Here is a 15,944-nt window from a genome sequence, read left to right as displayed (position 1 = left end):
AGGCGTTAAATTGAGGACAACAGTGAATACAGATCATTTCTTGGGAGCGATGTTTCGAGTTACACAAGACAGATATACACTGTGCAGGATTAACAACAATGAATAAACTAGAACACAGTGAAATCCCCTTTAAAGCAGTTCCAGGCCTACCAACAATAAGAGAAAATCCATTATAGAGATAAAAATTACATTTTTACATAGTTTCATCCCCTCCACACTTTAAACTCATTTAAACATAATAAAACAAACTTAACAGCCCCAATTCCAATAAAGTTTGGACGTTGTGTAGAATTTAAAGAAAAACAGAATATAATAATGAAAATCCTTGTCAAATTATTGAATACACTACAAAGACAAGCGCTTTAATGGTCAAAATGATAAACTACTGTACGAAGGCTTTCCACAGGCTTTTGCAGTGTGCCACTGCTTATGGGAATTTCTGTCCATTCTTCTAGATGCATTTGTGAGGTAACACACTGATGTTGGACCAGAAAGTCTGTCCCTTAGTCTCCACTCTAATTCATCTGAAATGTGTTCTATTGGGTTGAGGTCAGAAGTCTCTGCAGGCCAGTTAAGTTCATCCACACCAAACTCTCTCGTCCATGTCCTTTTGGGTCTTGCTTTGTGCACTGGTGCATAGTCATGTTGGAACAGGAAGAGGCCATACCAAAACTTGTGCCACAAAATTGGGATCGTAGTAATGTCTAATATCGCTTCATATGTTCAGAGTTCCTTTCACTGGAAATAATGGACCATATTTTTGATAATTCTAGGCCCTTTCCTGTTCCATAATGACCGTACATCAGTGCATGCCACAAAGTCCAAAAAGTTATTAGCTCGTTCAGAGCCAGCCATTTTCAGGCCCTCGTTCAGTATTGAAAAAAAAGATGTCTTTGGGATTGAAATAAGAGCTCGGTGTGAATTTTAAACCAAACCGATTAAAAACGATAGGTCACTAAAGTTCAAACGCGAGTCAAGGCAGGAAAGTGAATATTTTGGGCAATATAGTGCATTCAGAAACCTTAGCTAAAAATAACAATTGTATCATAACCACTTTGTGCGACTGGAGCATTAGCCAGATGCATAATTCATAGCTATAAAGCTCCTTTCTAAGATGTACTGTACAGTTTCACGTTTTTGTGACTGATGTGCTATAACAGATGTTGGCATGGTGACAGCAAGAGGTTACATACCGCATTAGTAAATGGTTGTCCTTGTTATTATTCTCCTTAATAAATAATGGATGGAGACAATGATTGCTGAACAGTGTTCTACATGAAATGGTTCTGTTGTACACCGCCGTTGCTCTCTTACACTCAACTTGTGAGGAATGAATCTTTGATAATGTACAGCGAGATCCTGCAGCATCTCGCTATTAGTCCGCTGCTACCTTACAAGCAAAGATTACACACTCACCCTCAGGCGCATTGGCATCGCAGACCCTGGTAGTGCCGAATGAAGTGTTCCCCGACGTAAGGCCTGATGAAGGACTCTTGAGATAGAAGAAAACAAACAAACACAAAATTCACAAATCTGTTTAGAAATGTCTGAGGCTGGCTTATGAAAGTAGAACCATCCAAAAAACAGGAAAAATGCATACTTCTACTTTTATAATACTAGGAAATAACTAGGAGCAAAAACAAATCTCAAAGAAAATGGTTCAATCCAGTTTTTTTTCTTTCCAAGTAACAGAAAGCTCTCTGAAAGTTTTGGAGATATTTCACAGGCAAATACGACACTTTGTAAATTGAACATAGGCTGCTTCAAGAACAACAGAAATATTTTGCGATGTAAGTCTTTTAACCTTCACTCATTTTATTAGACTTCTGAAATATTGTGCCTTTTTTAATTTGTACACTAAACATGAGTTTACAAGACCGTTTCAGTAAACATTTTCTCTTATTGAGGGGAAAGGGAGGATGTTTGAAAAAAAAAAAAAAAGGTGAGACATAGACACAGCGGTGCAACTAAAGCATACATACACACCCACACAAATCATTTGAAAGGTAGACACACGTTCCTCATAGAGTAAAAATCCCAGCAATCCACTAGAACTACAAACCGCTCATTGGCCTAGATGGAACCATCATTAGAACCTCATCATGGAGGCACTAAGAAAAAAGGGGGATAAAGCTAAACAGCTTCCCTCACCTCTATGAGATATTTTTGGCTGCCGTACATGACGTACTGAGGGGCAAGACTGTAGATCATGTAGCTGGTATGGAGAACAATCAAAAGCAAAATCATGCAGAGGAAGAGGAGAGCCTGGGGACGGGTTCTTTTAGGTCGAATTTTGTACAACTGCAGAGGAAAGAATAGATACATTTGAAAATCCATGTGCACATCAATATAAAAACATTACATAGAACTGTTGTCTGTATTTACCCTTATCCAAAAGAACCAGATGCCCATGTTGCGAATACCCGCCATGGATGTGAGTACAAAATACATTGTGATGACTGTAATCAGGATGTAATCCAATGGGAATACCTGCAAGGCCATGATCATAAAATGAATACAGATTTCACATATAAAGGATCCAATTTTCAGACCAATATAACATCAAATGTCGTTTGGTTCAAGAAGTCATGAATTCATGAGAAAAAAAAACAATTGCTGATTCATGGATTAATGGGTTCAAATAAGACAGTATGAAGTAAAGCAACATTTGTAACTGAAGGAAACAGTTAAACATTTAATTAAGTGCATCTTAAATAAAGATAATAATGTATTGCACAAATGACATGAGTGGATACTTACAGGTTGTAAGGCTAATAGAAGTTCATTCAAAGGATTGGTTAGATTGGTGCCAAAGATTATAAAGCCAGAGCTGATGCCAGCAGAGTGAAGAGCTTTATCCAGGCTGAAACGAAGTAAAATAAACAAATAAATACATGAATATTAAATAAATAAATAAATACACAAACAATTGAATGAATGAATGAATGAATGAAAATGCACAACTACTGTTTTGTGCACCATTAAATGCAAAACTTTTTTAAGGGTTGTTTTTAGGTCAAGACACATTAAATCACAAATATATTTAAAAAAAAAGACTTACTTTGAAATGAACAGCGTAACAGAGAACAGCACAGCTACCAGGATAAAAACAATTCCCAGTATAATCTGCACAAAAAGATAAGACATGTATACAAATAATGTGTTCAAATACTTGAGAGTAATAACAACAACATACATTTAACATACTGAGCCAATTCTATTGCTTTGAAAGGCATCTACTGGCCCAGATATATCTGCCATGTCTTATGTGAAGGCAAGACCATATGGCGTGGCCCTCCAGTTTGGCAATGATGCCAAAGGTGACAAAGGGAAGCAACGGTACAGCCCAGACATGAGCATCGGGCTTCAAGCTTGGGAGCTTAGCAGCAGCCAAAAAAGCAATAAAGCTTATGAAATGCTTGAGGGACATTTCATATTGAAAAAATATCGTGCCTGACAGGAATATGAAATAATTGGGCAACAGTTATGTGAATGTATAGAGTGCAATTTAAACAATACTTAATTTAATGAAGTGTGGGTCCACTGTAATTGGAAAAAAAAAAAAAAAGCTTATTTTTGGTCTCTGACTGCCAACTGGCCAGCTGGTCACAACTCAGTAGGAGAGTGCAATGCATTGCTTTCAAAAATTGAAAGCGGGTGAGTAAAAAAAAAACAAACAAATAAATAAAAATAACAAATATGCATTTTTAATGGATTTAATGTTACAGTGTCCTCGTAAAGCCAATATATTAGTGGCGTAAAGGAGGATTTTGCAATGAAAAAGAAAACACAATCAAAAATTGTTTGTTTTTATTAGGCAAAACAGTCAATATGACCCAACAGTAGTACATGAGGAAACCCGGGAGAGGAGAAAACAAAAAAATCGACCCACTTTGGCCCTATCTTGTAATTGATTTTTTAAGAAGCCACCCTGGCCAAAGAAATACAACCAATCAGAGACAAAAGGTGTGATTGAGGTGTTAATCATAGGGTACACTCATAATGAGCACAATGCCCCGACCTTACTCTGATTTGTTACCTTGGGCTTCAGGAGCTTTGCTAAAAATATCGCAGAATATCCACCTACGGAAAACAAAAAAATGCCCATGCCTCATTTGCTAACAATATGGCACAAGGCCAGCAAACCAAAGTTTAAAAAGAAGGAATTGGATAGATCCTGAGACAAAATAAGGGTGAACATATGACTTGCCTTTTGAGGTAAAGGAAACTCAGGCAGGTATTCAGAAGTGACATAGAATTACCGATATTTCTACACAACAGGTAAGTTTATCACCTCTGTTTGATCAATTATTGATTGCACATGGCAAAAAGTGAAACGTCAAATCACTAGAATGGAGGCTGAAAGCTTAATGATTGAAGTGTTGTCACTGAAGTGACCAGATGGACCCATCCATCCATTATCCATACCGCTTATCCTCACAAGGGTCGCGGGCGTGCTGGAGCCTATCCCAGCTGTCTTCGGGCATTAGGCGGTGGACACCCTGAATTGGTTGCCAGCCAATCGCAGGGCACACAAAGACCAACAACCACTCGCACTCACAATCCATTTTGGGGCAATTTAGAGTGTCCAATCGACCTACCATGCATGTTTTTGGAATGTGGGAGGAAACCGGAGTACCCGGAGAAGACCCACGCAGGCACGGGGAGAACATGCAAACTCCACACAGGGAGGCCGGAGCCAGGATCGAACCCACGGCCTCTGAACTGTGAGGCGGACGTGCTAACAAGTCGACCACCGTGCCGCCCCCACCAGATGTACCATTGATTGTAATTAATTAAAATAGCAAAGTGATTTCACCCCATCATTCTTCTTGATAAAATGCATGGCAGCTTTTAAAGAATGATAGAAAGCCCATATTGTTTGTGTATTTGTCGTTTTGAACGTTTAATGCATCAATATAGTTTTTTGGAGTTTGAAATTTCCGAGTGTGAAAGCGTTCTTTGATTCCACCCCGTGCGTTGTGCCCCTAACTTGAGTGGTGTCAAGTGGCGTTTACTCCCGTTATGTTCCAGTCGGTTTGAACCACAAAGTTTGAGTGTACTACAAACGATGAGAAACATATTCAGTGACAAACATCTGCCTGTTACATTGTGATCGAAGAGTGATTCACTCACTTTGGATTCATATACACAATAAAAAGGTTTCCGGCATCTAAGCCTGCAATGGCTTCATCGTTCGAGACCTAACCCGCCATCTGCATATTGTCCTTTACAGCAGTACCTAACAATACCTGTACCACTGGATGAAATAGATAAGCGAATAGTAACTGTTGCCAAACTACACCGAGCTGGTCGCAACGTGCTTCAGCGAGCAAGCACGCCGGCTCAAAACGTGCACCGTAAACACCGTCCTTTATAAAAAAGGTAAATAGTACTAGTTGATTTGGATGGCTGTGAACGTGGCAAAGTACACATCCATACTTGATATTTATTTATTTATATAGGAAGGATTTAACCTGGGACGGCACGGTGATCGACTGGTTATCACGACCGCCTCACAGTTCAGAGGTCGTGGGCTTGATCCCGGCCCCAGCCTCCCTGTGTGGAGTTTCCATGTTCTCCTCGTGCCTGCGTGGGTTTTCTCCGGGTACTCCGGTTTCCTCCCACATTCCGAAAACATGCTTTGTAGGTTAATTGGACACTCTAATTTGCCCTTAGGTGTGATTGTGAGTGCGGATTTTTGTTTGTCTCTGTGTGCCCTGCGGTTGGCTGGCAACCAGTTCAGGGTGTCCCCCGCCGCCTTTTATATATACGGTACTAGGGCTGCACAACATATTGAAAGAATATCGTCATGCGATAATAGCTCATGCAATATGTGTATCACAAAGACGTGCTATAAATTCATATGGATTTGCAGAGCTGGGCAGTCCGTCCCAGGGCCGGACCGGTCGGACCCTTTGGCCCAGTCGGACTCCCAGTTTTGGGGCGGAGGGGTTTTATGCTGACAAATTCTAAAAAAGGGCTCGACTAAGCAAGGTCGGAAGTGGATTTTAGTCCGGCCCACCAATCGGCCCTCATGCGTGTGACGTGGTAGTGAGGCGGCCAAATTTCCTCTCAAGCCTACTCGGTGAAAGGCTTCTTTTTAGATTTCTATATACTCCCACGTCGGCGCGAACGACAACTGCCGCATTGCATCACGTGACCAACGCATTGTGCTGTTGGCGACAGGTCTGCAACACATGCCACGCACACGCGCATTCTCTCTCTTGATCTGTCCGTTATGTCGCATGTTGCGATGACGTACACTATCCCCTGGCTCAGCCCAGCAATTTGTTGGACGGAGGAGAGGATCCACAACACAGCTCATTGTTGTTGCGAAGCAAACTAGTTTGGCAGCGGCATGGGTGTTATGTCACGTATGTGTGTCTAAAGAAGCTACACACGCATGTACCACCTTACAGATCGATTTCACAATACAATTAAATGCATCGTCTAGTCATCTAGGTCACTTTGTTGTAGCAGGCACGATATCCATTGTTGTCACTGTCTTTTTGAAGCGACGCCCCCCCGACTTGGAATGCAACACATTTTCAAAACAACATCGTGTCCGCGAGTATAAAGTCAAACCGCGCGCAGCACTGATTGCGGATGTCTACATTGAAGTTTAGAACAACCTCGCTCTAATTCATCTCTCTCTCCCTTTCTTCTTTGCTCTGGAAATACGCCGCAGCAAACCTGCTGTGTAATGGTTTGCTGGTATGCTTTTATTTTGAAGGCCGGGATTAGGAGTTGAAAGTTAGTGTGGAAAATAAATAACTTGGACTAACTTGCGAAATCTTGCCATCTGTTGGACCCAAATAATTATACAATACGACAAAACCAACCGCAGGGATCGCAATGGGAGTAAGCACATGCAGATGGGTAAGTACTAGTGGCACATATGAAGCGTGTTTGAAGCATGTTTTAAGCGTGTCTACAGCTGGATTGAATAGTAATTAGTATAGTATAGTTAAATATCGCAAAAAATATCAATATCACAATATGTACCCCCCATATTCCATAGTGCATGTGTTTCCAATATCGTGAAGCCCTATACAATATGACATAATAAACCTAGAACTGGAGGTTGATGTTTCAAATAATTTAACTATGTATATTAGAGTTTTGATAGAGAGTGGAAAACAAACAAAAAAACTACATTACCTTTACCAGTGACATGGTATTATCCAACCACATGTACACATTATGATAGTTAACAACTTGGGCCACTGCTCGGTAAAACTCCAACACATAACAGTGGATTTAATGAGATTTTGTCCATCGAGTAATGCCCTATAACTGACATGTTGAGTTACCAAAATGTTTTTATTATTACGTAATTTAACAAATGAAACCTTTATTCAATGACTCTAACTGCTATTTAAATATTTGCAAAGTTCAGCATTCATAACATAATTAATAAGATTAATCAACATAACTTATATAATAATAATAATAATAATAGTAATATAACATTGGATAATCATATAATACAATGTATAAAGTACTGCACATGTAGAAGGTGCTTACGTTTTGTATGATTTGCGTGTGAATAAGTGTTTGGCACTTAACTACAGATGTAAGACACACCCTAAAGTCAATGCGAATAGATCAGTTTTTTTTAAGTGCATGTCTTATGGAGTTTTAGCTCACGAGTGTCATTGTGGGATTTTAATACATCAGGATCAGTTTACTATCTTAGATTAGTCTTGCTATGTATTTGAATTACAGATAAACACGGAAGAAAGTAAATAAAGAAACTGCAGGGAACCAAAAGATACTATCTGAAAAATGGGACATTTTCTATGGGACAAAAACAGTGGAACTAAAAGGGAATCTAGAGCAGTCCACTTTGGATCATGAGAAAATGCTGACACTGGCAGATTTATATCGGGTATGCTGTAGCAAAACAAAATATTAGAAACCAACTGTTCCGGGAGGAAATTAGCGATGATGTTGCACATCCCGATCGATCATGAACATTTTTTTTTTAATTATAAAACAGTTCATATGGGGACACACTAAATTTTATACTACTAATTCATTCTAAAAACGAGCCTTACCTTGAAAGGTCTGAGTGCACTACCCATTTTGTTGCAGCAGTTCCTCTCTGCAATTTCCAGGTGCCTCCCTCTCCTTTGTAGGACCTGCAGCTTTCCTTCGAGGTCCTGCAGATTGCGTCTGTCCCGTGATGACAAGGGCCGTCCATCTTGACACTGAGAAGAAAAAACAAAGAACGCAAACCACATTAAATTTCAAAATTTCATTATTAGGAGGTCAGTGTAATAAAAATACTACCTATTCATGATTTTTTATCTTTTCTGTGGGAGGAAAAAAAATATTATAGGTTTGAATAAGAAAAACAAATAGGAGGCAGGACAATTAAAAAAAAATATAGAAGTTGAGTGTTTTAAATCAATTTTCAATCTATCAATTTTCTTTGCAGTCATTCATTTTTAAAACGCCCAGATATGTGATATTAAATATTACAACGCTGTTTCGCAAAAATAGTGGACATAAGTTTTAAAACCCTATTTAAATTCCAATTTTTGCGTGATATAAAAAAATACAAAGTTATATATCAATTTCAAAAGCGTTTTCCACCATTACTCTGACCTATAAGTCATATAACTGAGTTGTGACAAAACCATTTTCGAGAGTGGAAGCAAAAATACACAACTGAGATAATGTGGTTGCACAAGTGTGCCAAGATGAGCTCTGGCTAAGCTATGGGCTAATAGTGGTTCAGAAAATGGATGGATGGATAGCAAACGCTATCACGCTGCTCCGTACTTGATGGAATACAAACGGCCATGGATCGTTGAAGTGCAGCTATGGTGAGTGGTATTTTTAGTCTTTTTTAACATTTTTTTATTAAAATGTCCTCACATGAAAATGGCCAGCGGCATTAAAATGTTTGGCGCAATGCTTTTATTTCAAAATATGTGAGTGTATTTGTGCGATGTGCATTGTTGAAATGTCACTGCTATGTAAATAATAATTTGGGGAGTTAAACACCAGTCGGGGTGATAACAAAACACGGCCAAATTTTTTAATATGTACTGATACGCTTTCGAGACTGCTTATCACCGCCTCACCATCTGAAGTCACACGAATTCAGAAAGTAGTAAAATATGCAACTGTACATTGTCGAGAATCACTGTTTTTATACATATCATCTTCCGACCCCGTTACATTAAGAATTAATGTTTTATTAATTAATTAATGCATTAAGGGAAGTACCGGTTATCGGTATCAGTGTAAAAAAACAGTTATGGTGCATCCCTACCCTAACGTTCTATATGGGGGACAACAGCAATGCCTCATATTAATTAGCTGCAGCAGGGGGATTCGACATTACAAGATACAGTTTGATGGAAGTGTTCAGTTTAGTTTAGTTCAGACTTCTACAACACTACAAACTACAGTGATCATAATATATTTTAAACCAACACATCTCTGATAGTCTCAATCATAATTTTTATGTTGAACTAAATACATTGATCATGATCAGTGATACATGTTTGTGTCACACCTTGGATTTCAGCTTCTCGATCTGATGCTCGACATCATCAATGTCCTCTGTGTTCTCCAGGCGTTCATACGCGACACTCCGTGTGCCTTTTATCAGATTCAAAGGCAGTACAGACATACCGTATGCCTGAAGGAGAAGAAAGAAAGAAGAAAAAAAAAAAAAAGTTTCCATCTTAATCACACATTATTGTCATGCTGGGTTGTTGCATATGGCGCACACATCCACCTACACATGCCAACCCTCTGCTAAAAACCAGTGTGGTGCATTAGATAAAGGTAAGCAAACATGAACGCTGTGAGTAAAGTAGAATCATTTGGCGACCCCCTGGCCTGACAGGCTTTGTCATTTTTGGCTGAGGAAAATTAAAACGGAAGAATTCATAGTTGTCACAACTACTGCTACATTTTCTGCAACCACTTTGTGAGGATGCCGTTGTTTAAAATCACCATGCTGCAATGTACAGCTTAACAGTGCCCCCATGTGACAGCACTATAGCCTCCATCTAGAATGTGATGGATTTTAAGAGAGTTTTGGGGGGGAATCTAGGTTACAGGAAGGGGTATCAAGGTATCATGAAGGATAAATCACATGAAGTGGAATTTGATATACCTCATTTGTTTAAATCATGCAGGATTTGCACACAGAAACAAACACGTAAACAAATATAAACAGACAATTAAGAAAATGTGTCTAAAGGCAGAGAGTATGTTCACAAAATTCAAAAGGTGCTTTTAAATCTTTGACATTTGGGCTTTAATCTCCTGGAGGGATGTTTGAACTTTAATTTAAAATGAGGGGCACCTCTAAAAGCTGACAACATAGCGATCAATACAAATGAATATAACAGAGGCAAGTCAATGCACTCTTACTCAGCCTGTCATGTCTCGCTTTTACAAACCTAGCAGAGAGAGTCATTTATGGGCTCGTAATAAAACAAAAGGACATGGTCTATGCTACGAATCTTTCAGCCCTGACAAACATGCTGCCCTCTTTCCACTACTTTCCAAAAGTCAGGCTGTATTTTTAAAACAACTTTTAATAGTTTCTGCATGTTATGAAGCGTTGTAAGTGTCGCATGGGATACTAAGAAAGGCTAGCCTATTATTAGTCTCGACTGTGGATCTGCGCTACGGGCGAATGTCGCCTCCTGCAATGAATCATGGAGCTCTTAAGGCCGGAGCATGTCCAGAATATCAAATACTCTCATAAAAGGAAAACCTGTCCAAGATCCCTGGAGAAACATTTCCCTTCCCCTCATGTGCATCAACATGAGAGAAATATAAAAGAGAAAAAAGCTGTCCCTCTGCTGGAGTCGACATTTGTAGTTCACATATAATCGTGCTTGCTCATTAGTTATTTTAAACCTGAAATAGCTTAGAGCATGGTGGTGAGTGTGTGTGTGTGTGTGTGGGCGGGGGGGTTGGACTCTGGGTAAGTAACTGGCCGAGTGACTCTGTTGAGTTGAAAGAGGAGGAACTAGGTAGACACAGCCGTACTTCACAAGCATCCCCTTTGTTTATTCGCCGAGAGTAGTATGGCCAAATAGGAGGAAGCCCCCTGCATTCTCAGTATCCTTTGATAAAGAGGCCAATCAAGTACAACCAAGCTAATTAAAAGTGCTCAGTATTCTTGGTTTACAGTGATTTGACCTAACCAAGCTAATGACATTTCAATACATAAAGCTCTACAATAAATAGCCATGTTGATGTTACACATAAAGCATTTACAGCATAGTAAATATATGTTTTCATTGAGACAGGGTTTTGTAATAAAAGCATATTCATCTTTTGTTGCTACCTAACATATGTTTACCAAAACCCAGAAATACGTGACTTGAAAGGCAACGCAAGTTGACGGACCGTCGTGTAAGAATAACTGTGTAAAGACATTTACAAATCAACGACTTTGTTTTTGTAATCTTTGAACAAATCGTAGAGAAACTTTTTGCTAATCTTCTTTTGAGGACTGCAAAGCAGAACAAATGAGCAGACTTATGACGCGTGAGCGTGGCAGTCGATAGGCAGCAAAATAATTAAGCCTCTTCCCTGACACTTATATAATTAACTTTGGAACGTCTTACCTGACACCTACTGAATAGCGAGGGCCAAAGTCTGTAAGCTTTTGACGAGAAGCTTAAATCTATTTCCCTACATGTCATGTAATTGGTTCAGTAAAACAACACTACACTGACAACTTGTCCTGCTAAAAGCATACTTTAAGGTGTATTTAATAAACACTTATTTATAAATGTATATATAGTCATTTATACATTTATACATAACAGTGTACCTCCATTCTTTAACATATTGGAAGACTGCCACAATTGTAAATTCGATTATAACTTTTTGCATTGTAATATTATTATTATTATTATTATTTTTAACTTTAAACTCAATGCATTCAATGAGGTACGTTACTGGTGCCAAGAAGATGAAAATCTATTCTAAATCAACAGTGTGAATTAAATAAGGTTGAGAGGACTCTAACGTAGGAGAAAAAAATATGACATTGGTCTTATTCATTACGTGACCTCACCTACTACAAGCAGGTCAATGTCGCAGTCTGTTATTAGATCAACAGGCCTTCATCTTCTCAATTTGAGGTTAACATTTGCATATGTAGGCCAGAAATTACTGAGTAAGAGGAAGGTCAGCACACAGATGAGTCAGTTGACCCATACATCTATATGCTAAGAAAAATATTTTGTAATAAAGTCACTGAGATATTTCATATGCCACAAGCGATGGATGAATATTTGGAAAAAAAAAAAAGAGTTAAGAAACATTTGCTACCTAATGGTGAATCCAGAGTGTCACACTGCAAGGGCTTTGTTCGCAATCTCTATCATAAGCGCATTCATCTGCGTTGCAATTATATTTTGTAGGAACAGTTAAAAAAGCTGGCAGAGACACTAAGCTTGACAGTGAAGACAACATTTCAATCTAATGATAAAATAGGTAGTGGTACGTTAGATAGTACCAAGGCTCGATTGTCATGTGCAATATTGTACAATATAAACATTATGAAGGATGTAGACTGTTTGAGACTGCAGATATTATAGCTATGAAGAGAGCCGGTTTGAAAAAAAAAAAATCCCTTTCACAGCATATGATTGCAAAAGTCAATTGCAAGAGAGGAGCAGTGCAAATCGACGCACAGCTCTAGCCTCAAAATGTACTTGATCATTAGCCATTCTATTGAAAAGTGTGAGAACAGTGGGTAAAACCCCAGTTGAGCTAGATTAGTGATGCTAAAGGAAGATTGGTTCTACAACTTAGTAGGTTGTGTATTATTCAGTAGGAGCTCCACATTCAATTGTTGTGTAATTTGTCAAATGGGACTCTGGGCTGAACAGAAATTGGATAGATTGAGGTTGGCTGTCACTTTTACTTTCACTGCTTGGGGTGATGCCCAAGTATTTCCCCCTTATTCTGGTTGTCCCCCACCACTATTATGTTATTCCCAAACTGCCACAACCTCCACAGAATATTCATCATGACAACTGTAAGAGATGGACAGGATTAACAAAAGCTGTGGCAAAGTTGCTTTACTGGCAAGGGAAAACATGGAAAATGTCAGAATGGTGATATAAAATAAAGATATATATTCATGGACACAAAAATTGATCTATAAAAAAAAAAAAAAAAAAAAAAAAAAAAAATCAATAACTTGGTGGGGATTTGTCATATACACCAAGATGAAAAGACACCACTGTGACTCCTTGATGTCCCTTACAGTACAAAAACTGTTACTGAGACCATATCAATGTGTAATGTTTAGCAAAACAATTCCAATGAAATGCAAGCAGATATAACGCCAATAAAATTTCATGACAAAACATGGCACTCTCAACTCACTGTGTAAGTGATCACTGCCAGCATCCCAATCAAGGTCAAGGAACTGATGGAGAAAGCCAGGGCAGGAAGGCCATCTGCAAGTGGAAAGACACTTAACATTTTTAAAATGATATGATCTTATAACTTCGGAGGAACTCCCATAAATGCAATCCTGTAAAAACGTTCCCAGGAAATAACACTTCGATAACAAACCGAGATGATTTTTCTGCCAATGAATAAACGATTGTTTCATTTATGACTTGTTACTTAAGTTTCTGAAACTGTTTCAATATGTTCTGTGCTTCCTACACAGTTTCCACATTTAAGTAGATTCAGCATCATAATATCAAACTGTTTGACTTGGAGCAGTTAAAATGAATTGCCAGTTTTATTGTGCAGGTTTGATGAAAAATCCCATCGGACTAGTAGTCATATTAGAATAATAATAATACCTAAATAAGTAATAGCTCAAGCTTGGGTGGGACTAAAAAGCAAACAGGATGACGCCTTGCTGAGTTGCACAAATACAAAAAGAAAAAACAAGACGCCCCAGGACATGTTTGCTTCAAGTGTCTGTAGATAGCAGTTGCACTGCAGTGATAAGACATGTCTTATGTGCATAGCATAAAGAGCACCATAATGTTCAATCTGTCAAAAATACTCCCACACTTATGAGACAAAGAGGGAAAGAAGAAGCTGAATAAGGTAAACTACGTTTTTCAGGCTACAAAAGAAAACCGTTTTAATCTAAGCCTTTGCTATTGGCTGCACCTATCCGTGTTTGTCATTTTATTATAATGTATTATTTTGAAAGGAAATGATAAAAACAGGTGAGAACTACAAGAAATGTCAGCGATTCACTCCATGTATTCTTTTGAATATTATGTTGCTGTCAAATCGTTTGTGAGGAAACACAATGTCTCAGCCTTTGTTTTCAATCTACTGACGGATAAGAAGTGGTATAAAAAAAAAAAAAAGAAAAGCTTGATCTGGGTATATAAGTAAATTGAATTGAGGAGTGCCACCTTTGATTGAAGCATAAAGGGGACCACCCATCAGGCAAGGGCAACAGTGGGTGTCACAGCAGCTGTCAAAGCTGGAGTTAGAAGAAGGGGATTGATGAACAGACTGATAGCCTCTCTCCCCTGTCAGGATCCCACCTGTCATAGGCCTGTGTGTAAAATACTACACAGTTGTCGTTGTACAGATAGCCCTCATTCTCAGAAGCAGCCTCATAGCGCAGAGACAGCCTGTCAACGTAGGCGGCTCTTTACTTCACTTTCTCCTTGACGGGAGGATATTCGATTAGGGAATATTAAGTCAATATTCAGGGCGTGGATAATGTGTGCTGTTTATAGCATCTGTCATCATCTATCGGAGGGAAGGTAAGGGACATTGTGAAAAAGGAGTAGACTAAAACACTGCTCGACTTCTACATGTGAAGTAAAACTTTGTACTGTGACGAAGTCAGAAACATTTGTCATTCTTGTCATGTTTGTTACAGTTTTGCTGCTTTTGTAAATGGCAATAACCTCACAATTTGTCACACATTCCATGAGTTCCTGAGCATTTTTCCATTGGATTAATGGCATGCATATCCACTTGCAGGCATCGATCTTCTCTCAACCTGCATTTAATAATCACACGTTTGGTTGTAAGCAAAGGACTAAATATTGTTAAGACCTAAAGCACCCTGAACCCTTATATAATGTCACAACCACCATAATCCCATTTACAAGCAACAAAATGCATTTATTATTGACATATATCTTACAATGCAAGAATTCGGGATGGGTATTTTATTACATTTCCTTGTTTCAATAATTGGAAAACTAAAGAACCATCAATGCAGTATTGTCATTTTTGTTGTTGTTTTCAAAATATTTCAGAATAGGACAGGAATCTCTCACACTTAGGATGTTGTGCACAAGTGTTTCGATATTAAATGTAAATATAACATTTTGGTATATAAAATGCTGTGTAAATTCATATTTTATAAATTTCTTAGATTAGAATGAGGTACTGATTAAAATGAAACGTATTATATAACCGTACTTCATTTTATTAACTATTGAAATGATTTTCTCTGAAATTAATTACAGATGAAGACAATTAGTAATTATTATTATTAATTATCATTAATTAATGATTCATTATAAGACTATTGTGACAGATACGCAATAACGACAAAAAGGCTGCAACTAGGGCTGGGCAATTTATCGAAACTCATTGTCGATGGGTACGGTGTGTGTTTCCAAGTTCCCCACATTGTGAAAGTACCTTGAATACAACATGTTACTTATAAAGCAAGCGTGTGACGTGTATGTTCGGGCCGTCGCATAATTTCACAAATAGCCTTGCATGTAATGGAAAGCACGTAAGACAACCCTTTTGTGGACTGAATCTTTTGAGAAGTTTGAAATGACGAATGCGCTCTTTGATATAATAACATTTGCCTCAATTGCACTCACCTTGTTCTAATCATACCAAACCATAATAGATTGAACATTACTGTATATAGATATAGGTCTCTGAAGAATAAGGATATAATGAGAACATTGTCAAGAATATAA

General features: G+C 38.4%; 1 protein-coding gene across 1 annotated transcript in view; it reads right to left on the bottom strand.

The window, feature by feature from the left end:
• lmbrd1 (LMBR1 domain containing 1) overlaps positions 1-15,944 on the bottom strand; it is a 46,964-nt gene that overhangs the window by 9,529 nt on the left and 21,491 nt on the right. Inside the window, exons 7-14 of the mRNA XM_086045162.1 lie at positions 13,393-13,466; positions 9,536-9,661; positions 8,064-8,216; positions 3,062-3,126; positions 2,761-2,863; positions 2,386-2,490; positions 2,152-2,301; positions 1,417-1,492 (exon numbers count right to left, since the gene is read on the bottom strand). Coding sequence (XP_085901288.1) covers positions 1,417-1,492; positions 2,152-2,301; positions 2,386-2,490; positions 2,761-2,863; positions 3,062-3,126; positions 8,064-8,216; positions 9,536-9,661; positions 13,393-13,466 — 852 coding nt within the window. The remainder of the gene's footprint in view (positions 1-1,416; positions 1,493-2,151; positions 2,302-2,385; positions 2,491-2,760; positions 2,864-3,061; positions 3,127-8,063; positions 8,217-9,535; positions 9,662-13,392; positions 13,467-15,944) is intronic.

Source organism: Filicampus tigris, chromosome 11, assembly GCF_054856515.1.
Source record: "Filicampus tigris isolate MCC_2025a chromosome 11, RoL_Ftig_1.0, whole genome shotgun sequence".
NCBI classification, from domain to species: domain Eukaryota; kingdom Metazoa; phylum Chordata; class Actinopteri; order Syngnathiformes; family Syngnathidae; genus Filicampus; species Filicampus tigris.
Note: the sequence above shows the minus strand (reverse complement) of the source record. Positions and strands in the feature narration are given on the sequence as shown.